The 24,800-nt window shown below is 33.5% G+C and overlaps 4 protein-coding genes across 9 annotated transcripts; 1 reads left to right on the forward strand and 3 right to left on the reverse strand.

Moving 5' to 3' along the window:
* Window positions 1-697: 697 nt before the first annotated feature.
* Window positions 698-8,036, reverse strand: LOC8289165 (probable methyltransferase PMT5). Of its 2 annotated transcripts, none has more exons than XM_015729060.3 (10): window positions 7,582-8,036; window positions 6,258-7,186; window positions 5,991-6,126; window positions 5,557-5,797; window positions 3,938-4,163; window positions 3,608-3,768; window positions 2,959-3,262; window positions 2,220-2,352; window positions 1,673-1,878; window positions 698-1,009 (listed from the first exon to the last, which is right to left on the reverse strand). In XM_015729060.3, the coding sequence occupies exons 2-9, from the start codon at window positions 6,767-6,769 to the stop codon at window positions 1,729-1,731; spliced, it is 1,863 nt and encodes a 620-aa protein (XP_015584546.2). In that variant the 5' UTR covers window positions 6,770-7,186; window positions 7,582-8,036; the 3' UTR covers window positions 698-1,009; window positions 1,673-1,728. The 2 variants fall into 2 exon arrangements, with proteins under 2 accessions (XP_015584546.2, XP_048234857.1); XM_048378900.1 differs by lacking the exon at window positions 7,582-8,036 and adding an exon at window positions 7,301-7,570.
* A 1,469-nt stretch (window positions 8,037-9,505) lies between these two features.
* On the reverse strand, window positions 9,506-11,391 carry LOC8264731 (protein KTI12 homolog). The gene is made up of 2 exons (XM_002512049.4): window positions 10,995-11,391; window positions 9,506-10,595 (listed from the first exon to the last, which is right to left on the reverse strand). Exon 2 carries the CDS (start codon window positions 10,543-10,545, stop codon window positions 9,637-9,639), a length of 909 nt encoding a protein of 302 aa, XP_002512095.1. The 5' UTR covers window positions 10,546-10,595; window positions 10,995-11,391; the 3' UTR covers window positions 9,506-9,636.
* A 478-nt stretch (window positions 11,392-11,869) lies between these two features.
* Window positions 11,870-15,892, reverse strand: LOC8264732 (COBW domain-containing protein 1). 4 transcript variants are annotated; one of them, XM_015728913.3, is made up of 9 exons: window positions 15,681-15,892; window positions 15,361-15,578; window positions 15,134-15,248; window positions 14,470-14,559; window positions 13,965-14,135; window positions 13,753-13,872; window positions 12,764-12,874; window positions 12,391-12,472; window positions 11,870-12,273 (listed from the first exon to the last, which is right to left on the reverse strand). In XM_015728913.3, the coding sequence occupies exons 1-9, from the start codon at window positions 15,804-15,806 to the stop codon at window positions 12,212-12,214; spliced, it is 1,095 nt and encodes a 364-aa protein (XP_015584399.1). In that variant the 5' UTR covers window positions 15,807-15,892; the 3' UTR covers window positions 11,870-12,211. The 4 variants fall into 4 exon arrangements, with proteins under 4 accessions (XP_015584399.1, XP_015584396.1, XP_048227881.1 ...); XM_015728910.3 differs by having other exon boundaries at window positions 15,134-15,251; XM_048371924.1 differs by lacking the exon at window positions 14,470-14,559.
* A 3,550-nt stretch (window positions 15,893-19,442) lies between these two features.
* LOC8264733 (beta-glucosidase 40) lies at window positions 19,443-24,598 on the forward strand. Of its 2 annotated transcripts, none has more exons than XM_025160127.2 (13): window positions 19,443-20,221; window positions 21,715-21,781; window positions 22,031-22,089; window positions 22,179-22,254; window positions 22,428-22,499; window positions 22,653-22,740; window positions 22,826-23,081; window positions 23,176-23,291; window positions 23,389-23,612; window positions 23,694-23,725; window positions 23,837-23,870; window positions 24,070-24,178; window positions 24,275-24,598. In XM_025160127.2, the coding sequence occupies exons 1-13, from the start codon at window positions 20,084-20,086 to the stop codon at window positions 24,447-24,449; spliced, it is 1,446 nt and encodes a 481-aa protein (XP_025015895.1). In that variant the 5' UTR covers window positions 19,443-20,083; the 3' UTR covers window positions 24,450-24,598. The 2 variants fall into 2 exon arrangements, with proteins under 2 accessions (XP_025015895.1, XP_002512097.1); XM_002512051.4 differs by having other exon boundaries at window positions 19,450-20,221; window positions 23,837-23,939.
* The last annotated feature ends 202 nt before the right edge of the window (window positions 24,599-24,800 follow it).

A 24,800-nucleotide genomic window follows, 5' to 3' on the forward strand; every position in this document is an offset into this window, starting at 1 on the left:
ATTGTGCTTAAATATAATTAATATAAATACTCTTAGAAAAAAGAAATGAAAAAAATCATTCATTAATAAATTAAAAATAATTTAAAACAATTAATATTGAAATACAAAATTTACATTCTTTTCTTTTATTTTCAGGAATTAAGAAAAATAAACTATGAGGAAGTAACTCCTTTAACAATTAAACCTTTAAAAATTAAGTCTTAACCTCTTAATGATTGGCCTTCTTTAACCTCCCAACCAAACATATACTCCTAAAGTTATATATTCTACAAGTACAAAATTTATTGTTCGATCTGAAGTAGTAATTCTGTAACTGTAGAGTGAAAGATCAAAATCCTGACCTTCACTCACTATATGAGAGAGAGATCTTACCTTTAGCTTTCATTGCTTTCCCATGCGGAAACAACTATGGATGTAGAAGAGAAAAAACTGAGAATGCAAATCTCCTCCAAAAGATGAGAAGGAAATCAAATAGAAACATAAACAAAACATATAAGATTTCAAATCTATTCATGTTTTTGAGACTTCTCTCCAGCAGCATATTTCAGATTTCACTCTTTATAAACACATTTACTAGAAAACCTTAGACCTGATTTTCGCACAAGTACAGCTAAAACAACAAAATTGATTACAGCCTTTCACTTCCAGCCTCTCACCAAAAGAAATGCAAGTTTAGAATTTCAAGTACAACCCGACAGAGAATATAATGTATAACTATCATTTCGTGGCCTGTCAGTTGTCTCTTGAAAACAGTAATTGTCCAGTACAGAGACAGTGTCTGATATATAAAAAAGAAAAAAGAAACAGATAAGAGAAAGAGATTACCGGTCAAAGAATTTGCAAAAAGAAAAAATGATGAATGAATTACTACAAATGCTTTGACAAAAAAATTGCATGCTGCCAAGGCTACTTCTGCGGCCAGCCTCCCTTTTACTCTACAGTTTTTGCTTTCCCTGGGTTTAGTTGTGGAACACAAGTCACATGGTGATGCTATCAGAAAGATCATACCCTGGCAATAACAAGCACACTCGTCAACTTCAAGATACAGCTATCTTTTTGTTATGAAATTTCCAGAACATAAGCTAGTATTCAATAAAGCATTCATCAAATGTCACAAATAAATCTCATAGCACCTATAGAAATTGGTTTTTTGTTAGAATCTTGACTGCTGATTGGCGGCTATTCCTACTCAAGTTAGAGGTTTTAAGTCATTGAACAACTCAAGTTTATGTCATGTCATATGTGTGACTACTGAATTGTTTCCTATATGCAGCACAAACTCGGGTGTCATAAGTTCAGTTCCCCGCATGCAACCCATGTTCAACATTCCATGAAACATTACACTGCAGCTAAAACTGCTTTAGGTGCTTCCATGGTGTCAATAGCAGAAAATAACAGATAAGCAACTTAACCAACAAATAGTAAAAGAAAAGTATCCAATACATCTTAAGAAAAGTAAGTGCTGATTACTAGGAGGAGGTCAAAAAAACAAATGCAAACTACAATTATTGCTGAGAAATGCAAACTATAATTATTGCTCAACTTAACTAAGACTTGCAATTAAAGAAAAATAATTTATTACTTTCACTGCATCCTTACAAGAATATTAAATAACAAATCCTTACCAAAAGGTTAAACTTTTAGAATTCCCAGACAGATATTTAGGACTTACCGGAGCTAAAAAGATTGTATACTTCCATGGTGGTGAAAACCCCCGATGCTAAAGAATCATTTTTTCACAAAAGGTTTCTGACAAACAAGTAGCCGCTGGTCACTACCATTCTGTAAGTCGATCACTCTTGCTTCCCAGTGTATCTGTGTAGCAAAGGCCCGTGCCATCTCGATAGCTCCCAATTTATCAGAAAGAACAACCCATCCCTGCCAAACAGTCTATTTATGTGAACAAGCTGAATAGGAAGTAATTTACTGTAGGGTCATGAAAGAAGAAAGGTGATCACTGCTGAATACAAAGTGAGCAATGGCAACAATTCACAACAAAAAGACCACTTTCTTGATTTTAAATAGGTAAGAAAATTAAGTAATCATTGATCTAGAAAAATAAAAGAGCGCCAGAGAATGTAGGATATACAATTGGAGCATAAGCAACTCGAAGATGTGAGGGACAGTCACTAAGTAGAAAAGAGTGCTCCTTATAGGAGACTGTACAAATCGTTCAAGCATAGGCAATGAGAAAATACCAGAAAAATAATAAGAAGTACCTCAGGTCGCAGTATCCGATCCATTTCTAATAGTAGGTCCATCATGCTGCACCTCTCTGAACTGAGATGCGAAAGAAGCCCGTTTGCATGAAGCATGTCATAGGTTCGAGGGTATGTGGGGAAGGGCTCACACCTGCAACAGATAAAATAACATTATTTCAGCAACTTTAGCAGAGAATATATTTCCCAAAAATACAATAGAGTAACTTGTTCCTCAAAACAGGAGCACAAATAAAATTTTGGAGAAAAAGAAAATATGACCAGAGATCGATCCTAGGCCAGAAGCTGACAATTGAAAGCTTGATTAATCTCACAAGTCATCATACAAGTTCACAAATCTTTGATTTGAAACTCCAATGTAAAAGGAAATTATAAGGTCCAAAGACTTCAGAAATTTTACTAAGGTAAAGTTTTAAAAACCCTATACAGATTACATACAACAATCTGATGTTTAATATTGTATCTTTCTTGAGGTCTTGGTTTCAGATTCATAAATAATGATATTGCTTGATTAGGCAACAAAGCTTCTAACACATCTATAAAGATCGACACCAAATAGATAGACCAGTTATAACAAAATATTTGATTTGTGAAAGTGCCCGAGTCTTATTGAGGAGTCAAAGTGATAAGCATGCAAATTATAAAGTCAGGTTTCGAGATATCTAGGATAGTGGTGATGACAAATTTTATAGATCATTTTAAGCTAAATCAAGTTTCTAAATGCCAAATGACAACATACCAATCATGCAAAACACCAGCAAAACCTCGGTCAAGAATGAGAGGAAGTGTATTATGAGCCCGAACAGGTACAACATTCATCACCCACACTGATTTCCTTTCCTCCAGAAATGCTGTATTTAGACCCCCATAATGAGCATTCATGTCCATCACGTTCCGTATCATGTTATAAGGAGGTAATGGATCTTCATCCCCTGGCCTCTTAGGATGGTCAGAGAAAATTAAGGGTGTAAGCAAAGACCAATAGTTTCTTAGAGCTGATCTCCAAACTTGCAAGTCTTCAAAGAAATCTTCAGGCTGAACACCTGCAAGGCTAAAACTGAATCAACAACCAAGAACAGCTACATAAAGTACCTTTATTTAAAAAAAATAAGCTGAAGATATCATGTAAATGTAGGCTTGCAAGTACAAGACTATAGAGTGTGTTCAAGTCTAGAGAAAGCACATTTCCAGCCTCAAAAATAGAACTTTCTCTAAATTCACTACCCTATGCCACTATAGTAGGAACAGTAACTGGGTAAACTTTTTCAATCTCATTAATGCAATGAAATAAAGGACAAGAAGTTGCACTGGAAGAAAATAAACAAATAAAAGAGATAATTTGTACATACAATAAAGATGAGATAAGTGTATTTTGAAACAATACTTGCCATGAACTTGAAGCTCATCTGGACTCAACTGGAAACCTGAGGACTTGTTCTGAATGGGGATCCAGCGTTTGCTGGTGGTCCCACTAATACATGTGACAAGGGGTTGATAATATATTGGAGTGTCATGCCCCTCATTGCAAAGAGCTGGCGCATCCAGCTTACTACAGTAAAGAAGGAAGAGAGAGAGAGAACATTAGTATGATTTTTGCCTGCATATTTATAACTCGAAGAAATGGAAGCTCTATAAATTCAAGCCTTTTAGATAAAGTTGAAAGCTGCCTCATAAATTTAGACAATTTAGGAAAGACCCATTATGATTAACATCCGCACCGAGATTTGTAGCAGTGGATATCCACAGTTTTCTGCCAGATGAAAGTCTCATCCTGCTGAGCTAGAAGACTCCAGCATATTTTTTCAGTTAAATCTTCTATTAGCTCCACTGTGCTCCTCTTCTTCATGTTCAATGAGCTTCCATGTGGTTTTCTCATTGGTGAAGTCAAAACAAAGTAACCTCCAGGCTTGAGCACCCGATCAACTTCAATGAGGAACATACCATCTGCATTATCAAACTAATGTTAGAAAGTCAAGCCATGTAATTTTCAAGAAACCAAGTGTTACCCTTCCATTTACCAAATTAGAAAACTGAAAAAAATATAAAAGAAATATCTCCAAATGACAGTCTTCTATACTGCATTAAATCTTCATGGTTATTTTGCACATACTTTGAATACTATTTAGCAATTCAATTGGCTTAGACATGCATAATTTACTTTTACCTTTTTCCTTTGAGTTTTATCTTTCATTATTTACTTTCTCTCATATATTATCTGAGAAGGGGAAGAAAGGCTTCATAGGAAGCATATAAAATGTGAGGTAAGAATAATACACATTCTCGACATGACAATTCCTTAAGAAGTAGGATAGTCTATATCATGGCTACATTTATAAGTAACCATCAAGTTTCCCTTTTGCCATTTCTACCATTCACTAATTGGTTTAGGTGATGCAAGCATTTTTATGTTATGCATTGTTCAAAATATGTGTCAGAAAAGCTGTGCAAAACATTTTCTTACAGCAGATTCCTTAATGCAACAAGAAAGCATGTCCTCACATTTGATAAACATGCACGGTGTGTCTAAGAGAGCCCAAAAGGCAACATATAGTACTGAAATTCAAACGTCATTTTGAAGATATATTTTGGAAGTATAAGAACATAATAATACCTAGTACAGATACAATTTCACAGCACGGACACTCAAATTTGTGGTTAGTTATAGTTACCTTAGCTCTTTACCATATGTTTAAGCACCCAAGTTGGCAAGGATATTAGGACATACATTGACAATGTGACACTTCAATTTATCAAAGTCAAGGAATAGTTCGAAAATAAAAGAAAGGCAAGTCTTGCCCTCCGAAATATACATGTATATGATAGATCAGTATACAATGCACATTATACACTTCCTCTAGTATTATTATTATCAGGCTTGAACACTCTTACTGAAACTATGCCAATTACACACTCCCACAAAAGGACAAAATTTATTGTCTCATCCATTTCTAGCATTATTAAAATTCATAATAGACAAAGGCTAAATCAATTTCAATTTTCTACATTCTTATTACCTAGCAGTTTTGTTCAGGAGGTTTAAAGAGAAATGCAAGACTAAACTCAAGTAGAAGTCAGAAGTATTAAGAAATTCCATACAGATGTCACTTTCCAATGAACATTATGCAATATCTCAGTAAACTCAAAGGAACCAACATCTTAAATAATAATAATACAGAAGTAAGAGATAAACAAAAAAACAATTACCTAAAAAGCAATAGAAATCAACAAAGCAGAAATCAAACTACAGCCTAGGTTTTTAATACTTTTGCATCAAACAAAATTCTACCCGTCTAATAACTAGCAGATAAAAGGTCAATCAAAAGGGCCCTAGAAGTACCTTTTTCATCCCAAATAATACCACACTGAGCACAATGAACCATGTCAAACGACAATGATGGATAAGGAAGCTGTCGAGATTTGAAATTGCCAATCATTGCTGGCAGACCTCTCTCAAGGGCCAGTTGAACTTGGCTGCCAGTTGCCTCATAAGCAGCAATACAAACAGCCATTAAGTTCAGAGACACTAAATGAGCTCCAAAGCTACCAAAGCCACAACCAATATCTAGTACTGTTTGGACCTGTAACCAAAAGTGAATGAAAACTTTAAACAGGCAGTAATATAACGCGTATTTCCATTTAAAAAGGTAAAAAGGAATTCCATATCACATTTTGGTTATTGTGGTCATTAACTTTACCATGAGATTATAGAACACACCAAATTATACTGTGAGAGAACAAGAATTGTAAACATTAAATGCCAAGAAGACTTACACCAGCTTGAACGAATTCAGAGTCACTTCCTAAACCTATCATCTCTGCAATCTGGCGAGAATAATCTTTGACACCATCAAAGATCAGTCCATCCTCCGAGTGAAAAGCAATTTGATTCTCCTCCAGTAACATCAACCTATACGTTTTTCATCCAAAAGGAAAAACCCACCAAAAGGAAAAATAAAACAAGATATTAAACAACTTATAACTTGAAAAGAGCAGCTCAATACTGACTGAGATCACATTTAAAAGAAATAACAGAATCACCTTTTGGTCATGCTTCCGGATGAAAGAAATTGGTCTTTGGTAAGCTTCACATTTCCACTCCATATCACATCTCTACCGGCTGGCCACCTTAAGGGGATTTTATAGTCCTTTGGAGGGCGAACCAAACACCGGTATGTTGGTCTTGACATTTCACAATGCCGATCAAACTCCTCTCCATCTTTAAACCCAGCCAATAAATTTGCTGAAACATTGTAACAAGGCACATAATGTTCTATTTCTCTGCCACAAAGTCCCAACTCTTTCTGACGAGTAGCTCCCAGTGAGAGAGTTCTAAGCTCCAAATAATCAACCGCAGCTTGCTCCTTTAATCTTCTATAATTTGAATAAATATCAGGCACCGGAGTGTTAGTCGCAGAATCAAATGCACTAGAAGAAGTGGATCCTAAGATCGCAATTACTGCAAGCAGACAAATAAGACACAACAGCAACCAACTAAAGGGTGGTCTAGGGCCCAAAATGAGAGAGAGTTTATTGAACCAAGGGCTTCTCATATCCAAATTGAGTTTCAGAATCCGCTAAATAACTGATGTTAACTCAAATCTCCAAGAACTGCGAAAACCATAACCTATCATAACATATAAACTTCTATATATGTTACCATGAATCCGGACAATTCCTACAAACATTGAAAACAAATCTCCTGGAGATCTTTCACCGCAAGATCGTTACTGACAAACACACTTGCATCATCCGAAACCCCCGAGATCTCAACTCAGGTTCGGTACGTAACAGCACCTGAATTTAAATCCTTGTGACGAAACGAGAATAAAGATCCACACAATTCAACAATATTAGGGAATTGTAATTGCCAATTAGGCTTCACTGTCTTATAAAACAAATAATTGAACACAATTGAGTAAAAGCTAAGCCAAACCAGCAGTCTCCAGTAAGTCACCAATCAGATCAACCTGCAAACAGACAAAAAAAAAAGGTCAAAAGAACCAAAAAAGAAAAAGAAAAATACAGAATCAATATGACAAAAATTTTGAAGTCTGTAACGGTCTGTTTGGCAATTTACTAACTGAAAAAGAAAAATGCAACTGCAATGAGAATTCCAAATTCTCCTTTTCCTTTTTACTTCATCAGCCCGCATTACAAACAACAAGGAAAGAGAAAAAGAGAGAATGACAGGAAATCAAATGCAAATAACCGTCTATTTCCATCACTACACCAGATCTCGAAACAGAGATCAGATCAAAAGCATTACAAGAAACAGAGACATTATGCTAACAAAATACACGAACGCACATTCCGAGAACAGAAAAGGAAAGAGATTAGGGTTTTTGGAGGTAAAAAAGATTACCAGTTTTTGTTTTTGTTTTTTGGTAGAGATTCAAAGGTGGAGTAAGAGAAAAGGTGAAAGGAAAGGAGAGGGAGAGAGAAACTATTTTAGGTGAGTGTCCAACTATATCGGGGTATATTGTTTGTTCTTTTAGTCTTTTAAGATGTGAGTGTGCGTGCAGTTGCCGATAACTGCTTAGGCTATAGAGCTGATAATAATATATCAGATCTAAAGCCTCCTACATTTACACAGCCCCACATCATTAATCCTCTCTGTTCTTCTCTTCTTCTTTTTTTTTTTCCTGAAAAACTGAGTCTCACAATAATAATAATAATCAGCTCAATTTAATTAATGCAGAGAATATTTTGCCCTTTTTATACTTTTTGTTTGCTTTATCAAATACATACGCCTACGCTCTGCTACTTTTTTTATTTAATATACAAACAAACAAACAAACAAACATGCATACACAGTGCTGAATGACGTTTAAATATTGTTTTAGTTTTTCAAATGATATGTCGAATGCCTATTTCTTTTGATTTAATCTCTCTTCTTCTTCTTTTTTTTTCCTAAAAAGAGGAGATGAGGAGTGTTTTAATGTTAAGAGTTGATTCTATAATTAACAAACGTGTTTGATTATGGTATGCACATGGAGATTATTTGATAATTGGGTTTTTAATGAGCGGAGGCTTTTTTAAATGGTGGTGCCAATTGGAGATTGCCCCCATGTATGAACCTGTCAAAAGTGTGTCACATCATAACTTCTATGTTTTATTTGAAGTCGTTTGCTTATTTTATTGCCAAACTTGTTCCACTACGCTACTCCGGAGGATAGCTACAAACCATTAAATTTGACCCACAACCTTCTTTTTTATTTTAATGCGGTTGGTGTGGTTTTGCCCTTAATTTATGTCAATTGGTTTGGTTTGATTTTTGTAGCCAAGTAGTGGTAATTGGCAGCGGATCTGTTTACTTCAGATTTGGCTCTTCCAGCACTAATTAATATATTATATGATACTGAAATGACATATCAACTGCAATAGATTGAAATTTACAGATGTTTAATATTTAGTTAGATTTCAATTCAATGAGTCGTTTATAGATATTTGATAATTTCAGGATTGAATTGTATGCTTTGACAATTGAGAATTATAAAATGATGCACGACAATTGCGAGCTGATGCATAAGAGCATAACCCTTCAGGGCTTCAAGATGTAGAGTTACAAGTTACAGCATGTAAAGTGAAGCTAAGTGAAATATTTGACAAGCAGATCCTGAGTAACTATTCAAAAATAAGTGGTTGAATTAGCGTGAAAAACTCTTGAGGATTTTGCAGAAGAATGAAGATGAAGATTTTGTTGAACACAACAGAGTAATAGCTGGCCCAACGGCAGCACATGAATAACAAACCTGTTACCAGCAACTTCAGGCCCCACCCAATTGTCACCCCTGTACTCTCGGACACTTTTCAGGACAGCTAGTCAAGCCAATGCGTACAGGTTACTAGTTAATATATTATTATCACCACCAATTCAGGAACTATTATGAGTGATTAGTTTAATTATTTCAGAAGCAAGCAATTGGTACCAATTGCTTTATGAGCAAAAACAACTGCCATAACTAACTCTTCCAAATCATGATCTGTTCATATAAGAGTGACCAACAGCAAAAAGAGATAACAAATACAATTGCATCTCTCTCGAAATTCATGAATGAAATCTAAAGTTTTTTTTTTTAATTTTTTTGAAGCAGTCGACAACTTGGCTCGGACAGGATTACGACTTTGCAACTGAAAACATTTATTGAAAAGGGGGCCAGCCGTGGTGAAAAATTCAAGACCTACCACATGTTACAAGCTCAAAATGGCTCAAAAGAAACAAGGCAAATAGTTTGCCATGAGCTCGGCTTCCATAAATACCATGTTGATTAGATAAAACACGGTGATAAATCACACAAAATGCAAGTCCTTTTATTCATGTCAGTTAGCACAATATCTTAAAAATTGAATATTTTAGAGATTCCTCCAAAAATGCTAGCAGGCAGTAACAAACATATAGTACAATATCACTTCTCTTTTAAGCAGTACCTAATTCCCTATTCAAGTAATCCACAAACATCCTCTTTGCACTGTCTGCATCTGAAGGTGGGGGTCGTCCACTTAAGCTTGTTTGGCCTGTCAACTTAATGAAAGTTCGCCGGAGTCTTCGGAGCTCTGGCAACCCAACTGATCTTGAAGTGCTGAGAGTCGGTAAATCCTGACCAAGAGAAATAACATTTAGTGGGCCTCCAACTGCCTGGGACTGTGCTTCCACAATGACATTGATCACCTCTTGGGTTGCCCTGTCCAACTCATACAGAGAATTTGCCTCTGAAAAACGTGTATTTTGTGTAGCAATGGTTGGCTGTAAAATCCTGACGTCCCGAGTTTTGGAGTCTACTGTTTTTGTCAGGTATGAAACAGCATCTAAAATCGCAGCAGAACATTTCTCAATTCCATCTTCAGAAGGCCGTAATTCAAACAATGGGGAATCCCATCGATTTCTTTTATCCGGCCTCTCAAACCTTCTCACCAAGTCTTCGAATATAGCATCGTCATATGCGCCCTCTTCCTTCTCTCTGCGCTGTTCATTCCATTTTCGACATTGAGTTTCTTGCACATCACAGAATAGCACACAATATCTTATTCCTGCAGCACGAGCCAAACACCAAAGCTCATACCTATACCCCTTGATGCTATTCAAAGAATCAACTATGATTATACTGTCTCTCGATACAGATCTATCAACTTCAGATCTCAGTACTCCTCTTAAGTTTTTCTCGGCAGGCATATTGGCATAACTTTGGTTACGATCAAGATGGAATGAAGCTTCATCAATGATCCTAGTGGTTAATTTAGAGTCTGATTCTTTGAGTGCTTTGGCTAAGCAAACTGCAGCCAAAGACTTCCCACTGCAGGGTTGGCCACAGATTACAACCAAAGCCATTTTGTATTGTGCTAAAGCACAGAGATTCTCTCCTTCCAAAAGACTGTTTACTGATTTCAAACATGAGAAAACTGCATTAACAAGGATTCTTGAACTCTACTGAAACTGTAAGTTTTTACATTATCTACTCCTATCCAAATATCTATGATTTCACATTTTGCTACAAGTCAATCAGCAAACTAACTGAGAATCTTAATAATGAAACAATCATTTCCTTATTTACATCACGTTTTACGTTTATTTTTTTCTTCTTTGAAATCTATCGATATCATATCCATCTAAAATCTTAGTCCTTTCAATACAATAGGACACTTGGATAAAAAATGAAACAAATTCGATGCAGATGTTTATTACGGCAACATTTAACAAGAAGCAAATAAACCCTAATAATAAAGGAAGAGGATTAAACAAATTGTAAGGTAAAATCTGTTTATCCAATAATTACTTACTTGATAGAGCAGTCGTGAGTGATGCCTAAGCTTAAGCTTTTAATGTGAGAGAGCAATTGTATTCTGCTCAATGCGCAATATGTGAAAGGACCGTGTCAATTACGAAAAAGGCAGAGAAAAAAGAAAGGGAAAAAGAGGGAGAGGAAAGACAGAAAAATATGAAAGATGCGGAGTCCAAGTTGTTAACAAATTACAGACAAAGCTGCTGGAAAAGCAATGAAGAAATTCTGGTCTAGGGTTGCCACCACCGATCTTCTTCTTCTTTAGTTTTTTTTTTTTTTTTTCTAAAAAGAAAGTTACCTGCTTCTATGATCCGGTTTCCATAGGCCTTGTTCGGCCCAACCCAGTTTCACTCAGGTTAAAGGAAGCAAAATTTCGAGTGCGTCTTGTCTTCTTTTTGAGAATGATGAAGTCGCGAGGAGTCTCAAGTTTGATTCTTACTTGGGAGATGGACAATTCTGGTTTTTCAGTCATAAATACTTTTTTAAAGATAAAAATATGCATTATAAATAAAAATAATGGCAATAATCATATAATTTCGTTTTCTTTTTTTTTTTTTACTTATTCTTCATTTTAATTAAATACATTTCTTTCCCTATCAATTTCTCTTTTTCTTATTCTGTTTATAATTGATAACTATTGAATTTTAAAATATAATTGAGGAACGCAGTCGCAGGTTTTATTTCATACAATAACTTGGCCTTAAAAAGGTTCGAGCGATATTCATTGAATTTTAAAATAAGTTTTATAAAATTTTATTTATACCAAACACATTACAATGACCTACCGCATGATGGTAGCACTAAAATAAAATGTACTTAAAAATATAAAAGAAATTAATTATTGTTTAATCTTTGCATGAGATAGAATTAGGGTTAAAAAGAAAAAGAGAAAGTACATACATCAGTCAAGCACTAGTGTATATAAGGTATCGTTCATAAGAAGATAATGACCAACTTAAGGGATTAATAATTCCTAATTGAGTTGAAATTTTTGTTTCGTAATAAAAAAAAGGTTTACAAATCAAGTTGCACCAAAGGTTTGGAGTGTTCCCATCATATTCTCGAAGCCCCACTGTATACTGTAGAAGTCATCTAATGGAGAAAGTTCTAGCTTAAACGGGTAAAGTATTTCTAAAATCAATGCAGCTCTAAGATTTTGATCTGCACAAACCTTGTAATCTAGTTCCGCAACAGTCTTTTCAAAGATGGCAAAATCTAAGTTGTTACTGCACAACCTCTAAAGGAATCAATAAGAACATTCTCATTCAGATTATGTCCTGCAAAATATTTACAGAAGGTAAGCAACACATAAATAAACAAACAACTACTTTCTAACTAGTTTATTAAACAATTTCACCCAGTATAACTATAAAGTTGTGTAAGAAGAACATTACCAATAAAAACTATCTTGTTCATTGGATTTTCGGATCCTTTCCATTTCCGAGCTGGGACAATATCATATATCTCCCTGACAGCCTGCCGGAATATTTGATAACAGATTATTTGCAGATGTGAACATATAACCATCAAAATGTTTAATCTTTTCCTAATGCACACAATTAATTTCCTACTAGTAGACTACCAAATTCATGCTGTTATTACTGATTTAGTGCTTAAAATTTGAAGGTCCCGATAGAAAATGACAAAGAAAGCATTAAAGTAGAATGGCAAATCCAAAACCTCTATTTATCTGATGCCCTAACATCACATTAGTAAGTTTCTCATGATAATAAAAAAACCTGCTGAAAATTCTGTTTCAAATATTACCTGCAGAGTATGTAGTTCATCAGAGTTCTGCACCTTTAAAACCCCTTTGCAACGATAAACATCCATGTCATCTTTCTTATCCCATAAGATCTCCTCAAGCCATAAACGAACCTGTGATAATTGAAATATCATGAATTATCAAAAAAGGAAAGGCATTCAACAAAATAATGGAAATTAACAAAAGGAACATAACCATGATATTGAATTACAGAGCCATATGTTAAGTATTAATGTGGTTGTCAGGGTTATCTCATCAGATAATTGACCCTGAACACTTTGAATGTTGATCGCACAACTTCTGGTGACAACAAATTTTGTCTCTCCCACCGAGCCTCCAGAATATCGGCCGTGCAAGTAAATAGCAATTTACATATATTCAAATTCAACTGCTTTCTTGTGTTGATACCAATTTCAAGATTTTACAGAAAAGATCAGCAATTGGTATTTATGATAGAACTGTTGAACTTTAGGAATACTTGCATGTCCAGGAACCATGCAGGCAACTCCAAAAAGAAAGGGATTGAAAAATACAAAAATATACAGAATTCAACAACTTGTATCAGCCAAAATCAAGTTTCACCCTGATGTTCTTTTAAGACAAAATGGAAAGAAATGAAAGAAAGAAAGAAAACAAAAGGCATTTGCATTGTTAAATCAAGTAACTGCAAAAGCATAAGGTTCAGTCATGCAAATCTTGTTTCAAGATTTACTATATTGCCATACTTTAGCAGAAAGAAAAACCAACATAAGATTTTAAGACTTGTCAGATTCATGATCGTAAATATGAAAATATTGGCCCAATGGAGAATGGAAAGGTAGATAAAGAAAGGAAAAGAACACCAGCTGAACAACTGGTGCTAGACAATCAAATAAGTCTGAAATCATATGTGTGAGATGAATTAAAACACATTTCCACATTGGAAGACCATTAGTAGCAAAACCATTAAGAAGATTGAGTATAATGACAATCATTCAAATCCAATGACTACCTTATCAAGATCAACCTGCTGTGACTCACAAATGCAAACAGTTCGCACACCACCATCATGAATATCCCTTGTAGATAGTGACTTGCTTTCTTCCAACAATGTTTCCAAATGAGAGTGATGCTAAAAAGCCAAGAACGGAGAACCTCAAGATCCATTCAAATAATTCTAAAAGATATAGTGATGCTAAATTTGTGATGTCTTCCGCAACTTACAGTAGCATCATATGCTTGGCAGTTTAATATCTTTGACAAGTCAACATGACACCGAACAGAATGAATGATATTGGCAAGGGAGTTAATGTTATGTATTTCCTTCTCCAATTCCTCCAAGGCCTCAGGACCCTCTGAAGAAACCAAATCAACTTTGTTAAGAATGACAACATCCTACATGAAAAAAAAAAAAAAAACAAAATAATAAGTCCATGGAAAGGCTAGTGTTCACATTATCCAATATGAAAAACATCAAATGGAAAAGGAAGCAAACAATTTTTTGGTAAAAAGTATGATTATAAACTATATTGGATTATATAAAGCATAAATACATAGATACATATATATACAAACAGACTAAACTCACCAAACTCAGCTAAGCCTCGGTTATGAAACTACTTTATGTTCTAAAGGTTTCTGTAAAGGGTTAAACTTCAGAACTCTCAGGAAAATAAATTTTCTTATAACTAATTCCGCCATCCATATCACTTAGTCATGAAGGAATTACCGCAAATGCAATTTGAAGAAATGCTTCAGGGAATGAAGTTGAGCTGCGATGGTTGTTGAGCTGGAAAGGAAGATTTTTGGCATCTACAACCTGTGTGAGCAGAAACTTGCTAAAGATAGGCATGAATGGGGAAAAAATAATAGTAACTTATTATAATACAAAACAACTCCAAGTTTCATAGTTTATGGGCAAAGAAGACATTAAGATGGATGTTGACACCTCATCCTGATACAAGGTATCCTGTAAGACCCAACATAACAATAGTGCTGCTGTTGGTTTGTGGAGAGAATGAGAGGAAAACTTTAGCATTTTAATTTACTTCTCTCCCATTTTCGCAGTCGCATTTTTTCTCAATGTTCTTTCAAAGAAACAAACACAACATAAGCATCCAGATTAACTGAAAATGTTCACCATATACTTGTTATTGAAATTCCAATTAACAGATTGCCACCAAAGATGGAAGAAGAATAAAAGCAAAGTGAAAGACATGATGTAGTAGTAATTTGTAGACTGCACACTATAATCTCAAGCTTTCATATCTTGTATTCCATCTTATCAAGTCTTAGTTTTAGATTAAAATACAATAAAAATTACTTCTGCTCAACAATTTGCGTAACTGGAAAGCTGGAAAAGAAAAATCAAAACAAGCAATAACAGGACTTACAGTGACTATAGAATCAAGCTTGACAGTTGATTCCAGCTGATCATCCAACCAAAGAACAGATGCAAGAGGAGCAGGATTCGCTAATCCAGTGGTCTCAATTATAATATGATCAAGTCTACTAAAAACAAGACAAGTAATTCATATATCACTATCTGACATTTAAATTGGCTCTAAAAGTTTTGTTTTTTGAAAAAAAAGAAGAAAGAAAGACAACAATAAGCACACACCTTTCCTTCATTTGTACAAGTTGCTCAAGTGCTTGAACCAAACTATGTTTAACAGTGCAACAAATACACCCATTTGCTAGCTCAACCCATTCTTCAACAAGAGCACCTCCTTCTCCTTCATTTATCATTGCTCTCTCTACTCCTATCTCTTCACCGAACTCATTCAATATCACAGCAATTCTCTTTCCGTGTTGTGAATTCAAGATATGGTTAACAAGCTATAACATAAAACAAAAAACCCAACTATGAGTTGGCAACTAGGGCACAAAATCAAAACGCTATCCATTTAAATCAAATAAGCGTTGAGTAGGGGTTTTTACAGTGGATTTGCCAGCACCGAGATATCCAGTGATAACGGTAACGCCAACCGAGACGTCATCCGTCGGGGGTCGTTCTGACTCGGATGCGATTTCAACTGCGACTGGTGGGTCCTCTTCATTCTCCATTTTCAACTAGTATCTTCCTTCTAATTTGCGCAGCAGCTACCAGTGCACCCTATTACAGTATAACTTTGAAGTTTCTAAATATTTAATATTTAAAAATAAGTTAAGGATAACCTCAACACTTCAGTTAAATTCTTAAATTCGAAATCGAAACAATTAAATTTTTAAATTAAATAACACAAAATAATTAAATTTTTATTATAAAATTTTAATTAAATCTTTAAATTACAAAATAAAATAATTAAATTTTTGGATTAGAAAATATTATTTCAATAAAAAAATATAATGTTTTCAGCTTTTACATTTGAATTTAATTTCAAATATTTTATTTTTATAGAACGGTGTCGTATTGACGTCATCGTGTTTTCCTCTTGGATCCAGGTTCATATTTTTTCTGTCCAAAAGATTTATATTTTCTTATTAGTAATCCATTTGCTTTTGATAAATTGTTTATCCACGTGACCATAATTCCAACTGCACTTATCACTTAGAAATACTTTAATCAATGGATGAGCTGCCCTCCTTTCTTGTCTTGTCTTGTTTCCTAACTTTTACGTGCAAGTTTAGCCAATATTTTGCTTGTGAAGATATGTTCTAAATTTTGCTTTTTCAGTAATAAAATATAATCAATTAGTGCAAACACAAACACAAGAAGAAGAACAAACCCTGACTATTTCTCAATTTTATATACGAGATAAACTGGATTTGCTTTACTTACTTCTTTATTATTAGGAAACCCTAAATTTAAAGATGTATATAGCTGTTAGGTTCCATGATTAAGAAAGTATTATTTCGTTCACACCAAGTAAAGGAATAATAAACTATTAGATGTCTTTATACCGTTCTTTTTGGATAATAATAATAATTATTAATAGATAATAGTTACTTGCCTTCTTTTTTAGACATGAAATTAAATATATATATATATATATAATCAAGAGAAAAAGGAATCAAAAACTACGACTGCATACTAGAAATTGATGACAAATATTGACATAGATCGTTAAAAACAACACATGCAGAACGATAATGACTTTTTGGCTGACAATGAAGTTAATATTTTTCTTCGTATTTATTTATATGCAAACCCTTTTCTCTTTCTTTTTTCTTTGCACAATAATTCCACATTCACACCTAATCAAACACATTGATTATTAATACTTGTGCTTATAATTAATATCTTATATGATTCCAAGTCAAAAATAAAAATGAACTTTGCACTTTCGTATTTAATCTAATTAGAAATGTATATCTTATGTTGATTCTAGTTATAATTAATTTTTTTTTTTAAATAGATACAAGTATCGCATTATTTATAAATAAATTTATGATGTTATATCGTTATACTGTAGATAAATGTGTATATGTATGTGGATGGTAATATTTAAATGCAGAAAATAGAAATAACGAGATGAAATGAAAATGGATCAGCCATAAGTCAACTAGAAATGAAGTGGCGACATGAAGATGTATATATTTATTTTGTTATCAGGATATGCCAAGTTTATCATTGTTTTCTTGTTCATTTAATCGCTACTGTATCACAAGAAAATCATCCACATGCCCCCAGTTTTCGCAAGAATCGCCACCAGAAATGACATTTTAACTCGACCCTTTTGAAAATGAACTTAAAAATTGTCTAAAGCTTGAAAACCATCTTTACTTACGAATTGCACCGTGAAAAAGAGATTTTTTCTTTCTTTCTTCCAAGAACTAAATTACCATGACTGGACAGATATAGAGCGACTTTATAACAGGTCTTTTATTAAAATAAAAAAAAAAAAAAAATCAAGAGGGAAAAGAAAAGAAAACATTGCCAAGAAATTTCCATGATTGGCTATGGTATAACAGTATGTAAGACGACGCTGTATAGATGGACCCTTAAAGTAAGGACGCTGGAGGCTTTTGGTGGGCCAGAGCCACTGTTGTGTGTATACCCCTCAAACCTTAAGCGCAAAGACCCACGCGCTCTTTTTTATTTTCTTTTCTTTTCTTTTTTCCCATTGTAAAGACCCTTTTGTGATATGTATTTGATAAAGTAATTATTACAAACAAATTTGAGCCCATTTAAGTTTATTCTATGAATTTTATTATAGGATGAAGTATTTATATCTCTTAACTTTTAATAATGTTCTTTTTCAAAAACTATAACATAGTAAACTTTACAATATGTTGATCAAATAACAATGTATGTTTAAATTATTTAAAATATAAAATGACACCTAATTATTTTAGACTTCATTTAAATCCATTAAATATAGACTTCATAAATTTTATAAGATTTCATTGTTTAAGTTAAATATAAAATCAACACATTGATGATTTAATTTTCTTTGTGATTATGTTTGATTCAATATTCACAATCTATAAATTTAATAAGCAATTTTTTATTTTATTTTTAATGGTGAGAAGTATTAAATCAGAATTGTGTATATAAAATAATTGGTAAATTCTAGAGAGTCATACTTACAATAACTTTCTAATATCTTTATATATTTATTGAACAAAACTTATAAAATTCTAGGTTAATTTGCATAGAAAACTTTCTTTTAAGAGAAATTTATATAAACATTTTTTAGTATATGATTTTATATAAAAATTACATATTAAAATATTTTATATAAGTTTAATTTAAAATTTATAATTTTTATTTAATAAATACATAAAATTATTAAAAATTTATTTTAGGTACAATATTTTAAAATTCACAAAAATATATATTTATAAGATATCATAAGAAAAATATAAGTTTACAACTATAAATGAAATAAATATATAATTTTATAGAATACAATGTACATGCATATAAAGTAATTGCTTATTTAACAACTTACCTAGCACAACAAAAAGATAATAAATCCTCCATTATAAATATAAAAAACTCATAATTATAGCAATATCGATATATTCTAATTATATTAGGTGGGTTGTTTATATATAATAAATTAGCAATACAAATTAAATATTTATCTTTTAAGGTGAAAATAAGTTTGAAATATTAAATCTTAAAATATATATATTAAAAAACTAGACTGAGAATGGTTTAATATCCAATTATAATTCAATTTGGTTACTCAAATTTAATTTTTTTTATTCAAACTTGACTTGTGATTGAAAATATATTAATTTTATATATTTTACACATGCTAGGTTTTAAAATCTATATTTAAGTTTAAATATTTTAAGCTTACTTTGATGACCCTGTAATTATTTAAAATCAGTGAATAGATCTATTTAGCATGATAGTGTTAGAATATAAAAATGTTTTAACAGTCTTTCATTTATGGTTAATTTAAAAATATTTCATCTTTTATAAATAATTTTAAAATCTTAAAATTTTATTAAGCTTGATAAATTTTCTAAAATTTATAGGTATTAACTATAATTATCTTTTAAAATCAATAATTTAACTTAGATTCATAAATTATGTAAAAATTGCTCAATTGATCCTTCGTAAATGTACTTTAGAATTATTCTCTCATTTTATATTTTATTTTTATTATCATTTAATGGAATTTCATTTCATCGTATATTTAATTAAAAATATATATAAAAAGAAAAAAACTAAAAGGTTCGCAACAATTCCCAACACTACCTCGCTGCATAGGAAATTTGGAACAATACCACGTTCTGTAATGGCGAGTGGGATAAACCGGCAAGAATTTAAGAAAAGAAAAGTCGCCGGCCAATGAAAGAGCAGTAAGTACTACGTCAATCGAAGAAGCCAAGTAACCGGAGAAAAACACAACTCACAATTGGAAAATCCCACAACAACTCAGCATTTTACAAAAAGAAAGAATTTTGGTAATGGCACAAGAAAAGCAACCTCAAAATCTGAACCCAATCTAATCTCCATATAAGAAGAGGCCCTCATAAAACGTTTTGTGTATCAAACCCTGTGTGAACCTAGAGACTTTTGAGTTTCATTGGCTAACAGCATCCACTCCCCCAACCCAACCCAATCCCACCACCACCACCGTCTTCAGCCACTTCCTGCCACCACCCATCATCATTTTGTAACAACCCATTTCACATTACATATCAATATAATGATATAGTTAACAATTAGTCGCTCTCCATATAAATCAAAACCAGTCTTACCCTACAAGTTCCTACACAGTTTTCTATTATTCTTGATATATCCCAATCAGGTGCTCTTTTTTCTCCTTGGAAAATTCAAATCTGTCTTTGTCAAATTGCTGATTTAAAAGCAGCCAATTTCTCTATTTGCTCTCTGCAACCGAGTAATTCTCTGTATAGAGAGATAGATATAGGACAAGATGAGAAGAGGCAATGAGGCTTTGGTGATACTAGTGATAGTGTTGGTTCTTGAGATCCAGTCATGCTTGTCACAACAGATTAACAGAGCAAGTTTTCCTAAAGGTTTTGTCTTCGGAACTGCTTCTTCTGCTTTTCAGGTTAGTTTTACTGTAATTTCTCCATTATTGACGTAGTACCAGCAAAACAAACAAAAGCATCTTCTGATCTGCAAAAATGTCATGTTTAATCTGCACTGGACTACTGAGTTACTAGCCCAGTGCCATATCTTATGATTCTTGTTTGTGATAATTTTAATCTTTTAACACATAAAAAAAAAAAAAAAAAAAGAGAAAAGGCAATCGAGGCCAATGATATGTGTGATGATAAATCTGTTATTCAATGTTTGTGCTGATTGGCTAACAAGTTACAAGTTGGCCTTGATGGTTTGTCGTACATGCTCATGCTCAAGACTTCCCCTTTTAAGGGGTTACCATTTTCACGTGATCTTAAAGTCTTGCCTTTCAGTGCTCTCCTTATCGTTTATGATTAATGGACTGCACACAAACACAAACACAATTACCAACAACAAACTGACGTCCTAAAGATTGTCATAATATATATTGAATATTTTTGCACGAGCTATACACTTCTAAAGTTTTGTTTCTCTACATATGTACATTTTATTTTTCCAATTTTTAAGTGTGTATACAAGTACCATGTTTGTCATATAAGCTAAAGAAAATAATTATCTTCACCCTTTTGATTAGCAACTTTGTCAACAAACTATGGTGCGTTCAAATTTTGATCCTGTCATTTCGGGTTCACCACTTTGAACAGTCTCTAACCATTAAAAATATAGCAAGATGGACAGATTTAGACCACTTAAGCGAGTCTAGAATTTCATAAAAGTTCATCCCATTTATAATTTAAATTTATGCATATAGTGTGTGCATATAAATCTTAACAGAAACGATTCAGAATTAAATAAACTTCAATGGATTAATGATGAAATATAAGAATGCATGTAAGACTTTTAATATCCTACCCACGTACCCAGTTACCAAAATAAAAATGCAACAGAATTTTTCTGTTTGCTTTCGTTTACTCTGAGTTTGACTTGAGAAATGTTTATAATGATGAAAGTGCATGGTGGGTTAGTGGTGGTGGTGGCCATTTGGAAATTTCTAAAATAGAGACAGGCAGCACTAGAAGGAAAAAAGAATAGACTTTTTACTTTTTCTTTAATGCATGTTCATACAGTGCTTGCGTGCTGGCACCGCACATTTTCACTAATTATGATGCCTTATTGACTCAAGAGTCTGAGTCTTCTCCTAAATAGAAATTAATAAGTCGACAGTAACAGCAATTCTGATAAAATTAAATGCTGGAAGATTCTCATCGTCTTTATTACTTTTGTTTTTTGTACGGTCCGATTATAATTTCTGATCATAATACTAAATTTATGTCTAATAATAATATTTTAAAATTAACAGATAGTTTTATAAAAATACTATATGTGATATTAAATAAATAAAAATTGTGACAAATGTTTGGTGAATTATATAGAATCACTCTATCAAATATTAGACTGTGAACAGCGCCTTTTTCCTTTTAATGATTTATTTTGTTCATAAAATAACTTTGACTGCAGTATGAAGGAGCAGTGAAAGAGGATGGAAGAGGACCAAGTGTTTGGGACACATTCTCACATTCCTTCGGTATAAATTCTTCGTTAACTTGTTGATTCAAATTTGCGAACTGTTACAAGACACAATTAATAATGCCTTCTTCTCTATAGTGTATCTTCTAAATGGCCGTCAGTCAATTTGTAATTTGTGCAATGACTAATCCATTTTAAACATATTTGACTTTGTTTATGCCTTTCTATCATTCATATGGTAATTAGATAAATGGTGAACTCGACATTTTCATATATGATTACATGATCAAGTTACATTGTCCTGCAGGCAAGATACTGGATTTCAGTAATGCTGATGTGGCAGTCGATCAATACCACCGGTTTGCTGTATGTTTTCTTTTGCCAGTTCCTTAAATTATGAATACTTGAGCAAAGCTACACTCAGAAGTACTTGACTCTGTGATTCATGCAAACAGGAGGATATTCAGCTTATGAAGGATATGGGCATGGATGCCTACAGATTTTCAATTTCCTGGCCTCGAATTTATCCTAGTAAGTTCGTCGCAAATAGTAATAGTCCTACCAAGTGACATCAAATAGTGACAAGAGTTCCAGTCATGTAGAGCTGACCTACCACAAACCAATTACTTGTTCTTTGATTTTTGAGTTGCGAGTCATAAATAATCTTGCATCACAGAAGCATAACGTTTTATGTTTCTCTTCAGATGGCACCGGCGCGATAAATCAGCCAGGAGTTGATCATTATAACAATCTCATCAATGCTTTACTTGCTGCAGGTACCCTTTTTGTTCAAACTATCAGAATCTGCTGCCCGTTCATAACAATTAATAGCTAATAAAGAAAACAAGTTCATAGCAGCTAGAAATTGCCTATGCTTAGATCCGTGCTTATGCAGAAAAATAAATACTTACTGGAAACGATATATGCAGGAATTGAGCCTTATGTCACCTTATATCATTGGGACCTTCCTCAAGCCCTGGATGATAGATACAAAGGATGGCTCAGCCCCCAGATCATGTAAAAAGACTTCCTAATCTTATCAACATTTTTGTATCAATTTATCTTTTTATGTTTCTGTTGGAATGACCCGAGTCATTTACAGAAAGGATTTTGCGATATTCGCTGAGACTTGCTTTAGAGAATTTGGTGATAGAGTGAAGCACTGGATCACTTTCAACGAGCCTCATACATTTACCATTCAAGGATACGATGTTGGTCTCCAGGCTCCAGGACGATGCTCCATCCTTCTCCACCTCCTCTGCACGGCTGGAAACTCTGCAACCGAGCCTTACATTGTTGCTCACAATGTACTACTTACTCATGGAACTGTGGTAGATATTTACAGGAAAAAATACAAGGTAATTTTTATTTTATTTTATACATTGTGTTGAAAAGGACTAATTGCTTATGTAATTAACAACACCAATTGATCCTAACACAAGAGTTTTTCAGGCAACACAAAGGGGATCCGTTGGTATATCACTCGATGTTATGTGGTTTATTCCGGCAAGCAACTCAACAAAAGACATAGAGGCAACTCAAAGAGCACAAGACTTTCAGCTAGGCTGGTAAGTATTGTCATTCTGGCATGTCGTGAGAAAGTAGTATTTGCTGAAGAAATATACTTGTGAGTTATTGTTTCCTTTTCTTCTGTTTTATCTTCAGGTTCATTGAACCGTTGATATTTGGGGATTATCCAAGTTCAATAAGAAGTAGAGTTGGAGATCGACTGCCAAAGTTTTCCAAACCAGAGGTTGCCCTTGTTAAAGGGTCTTTGGATTTTGTGGGAATTAATCACTATACTACATATTATGCATCAGAAAGTTCAGGTGGCCCAATTAACAAAATCCTTAATGATTCCCTAGCAGACTCTGGCGCCACAACTCTTCGTAAGATTAACTGAGAAGCCAAAGATTTTTCATTTTCGTTTGTGTACTTTATTGGATAACTTAGCGTGTTCTTCTTTACAGCATTTAAAGGTCTGAAACCTATTGGAGACAGGGTATGTAACTCATCGAAGTTGAGCTAGTCTTGTGTAGATTCTTAACACTTGGACTGCAAAAAGTTTAGTTCTTACTGACTACTAAAAAGGTTCACTTGGCTGAAATTGCAGGCAAACTCTGTGTGGTTGTACATAGTTCCTGAAGGTATGAGAAGCTTAATGAATTACATCAAGAATAAGTATGGAAACATTCCAATCGTTATAACAGAAAATGGTATTCCTTTAAAACCCATGAAGTAGAATATCTTTATTAGCTTTCACCTTAAACACTAATGATCCCATTAATCTGCAATTGATAATCTCTAATTACTAGCTCCTCTTTCTTTTACTTCTGGTCTTTGCAGGGATGGATGACCCCAATGACCTCCTTAAGCCAGTTAAAGATGCTTTAAAGGATGAGAAAAGGATCAAATATCACAATGACTATCTAACTAACTTGCTAGCTTCTATCAAGTAGGACTAGATTTTTCACTAATGCACATGCATTCTACTAGATATGTTGAAGCAACCACCATTGCATCTCATATTACTTTCTTTTGGCTATTGCAGAGAAGATGGATGCAATGTTAAAGGGTATTTTGTATGGTCTTTACTGGATAATTGGGAGTGGGCAGCTGGATATACTTCAAGATTTGGTCTCTACTTTGTGGATTACAAGGACAAGCTCAAGAGATACCCTAAAGATTCTGTAAAATGGTTCAAGAATTTCTTAACATCTTCTTAAATGTTGACAAAGTAGCCAAGCACACAGATATGCAGATGAATAATTTAAATATATTTTATTTACATAGGTCGGAATTAAAAACGTTGACTGTGGCACAGAAAAATCATATTATTATATTAAATTCAAATATGCACACGATGATTAGCTTATATCCTCATGATTAACACGAGCAGGAACCCTCATTACCAATCTAAATAAATGAAATTGCTTGCCGTCAAAGAAATCACCAAGTTGTCAATTAGAAGGTGCTGCATCATCAGAGTGCACCATTTTATACCAACACTAGTACTCACTTGAAATGACTAGCTTATTTTGCCCTGCTAATAGTGTCTTTGGACTTTGCTAGGTTTT

Source organism: Ricinus communis, chromosome 1, assembly GCF_019578655.1.
Source record: "Ricinus communis isolate WT05 ecotype wild-type chromosome 1, ASM1957865v1, whole genome shotgun sequence".
Taxonomy (NCBI): Eukaryota; Viridiplantae; Streptophyta; class Magnoliopsida; order Malpighiales; family Euphorbiaceae; genus Ricinus; species Ricinus communis.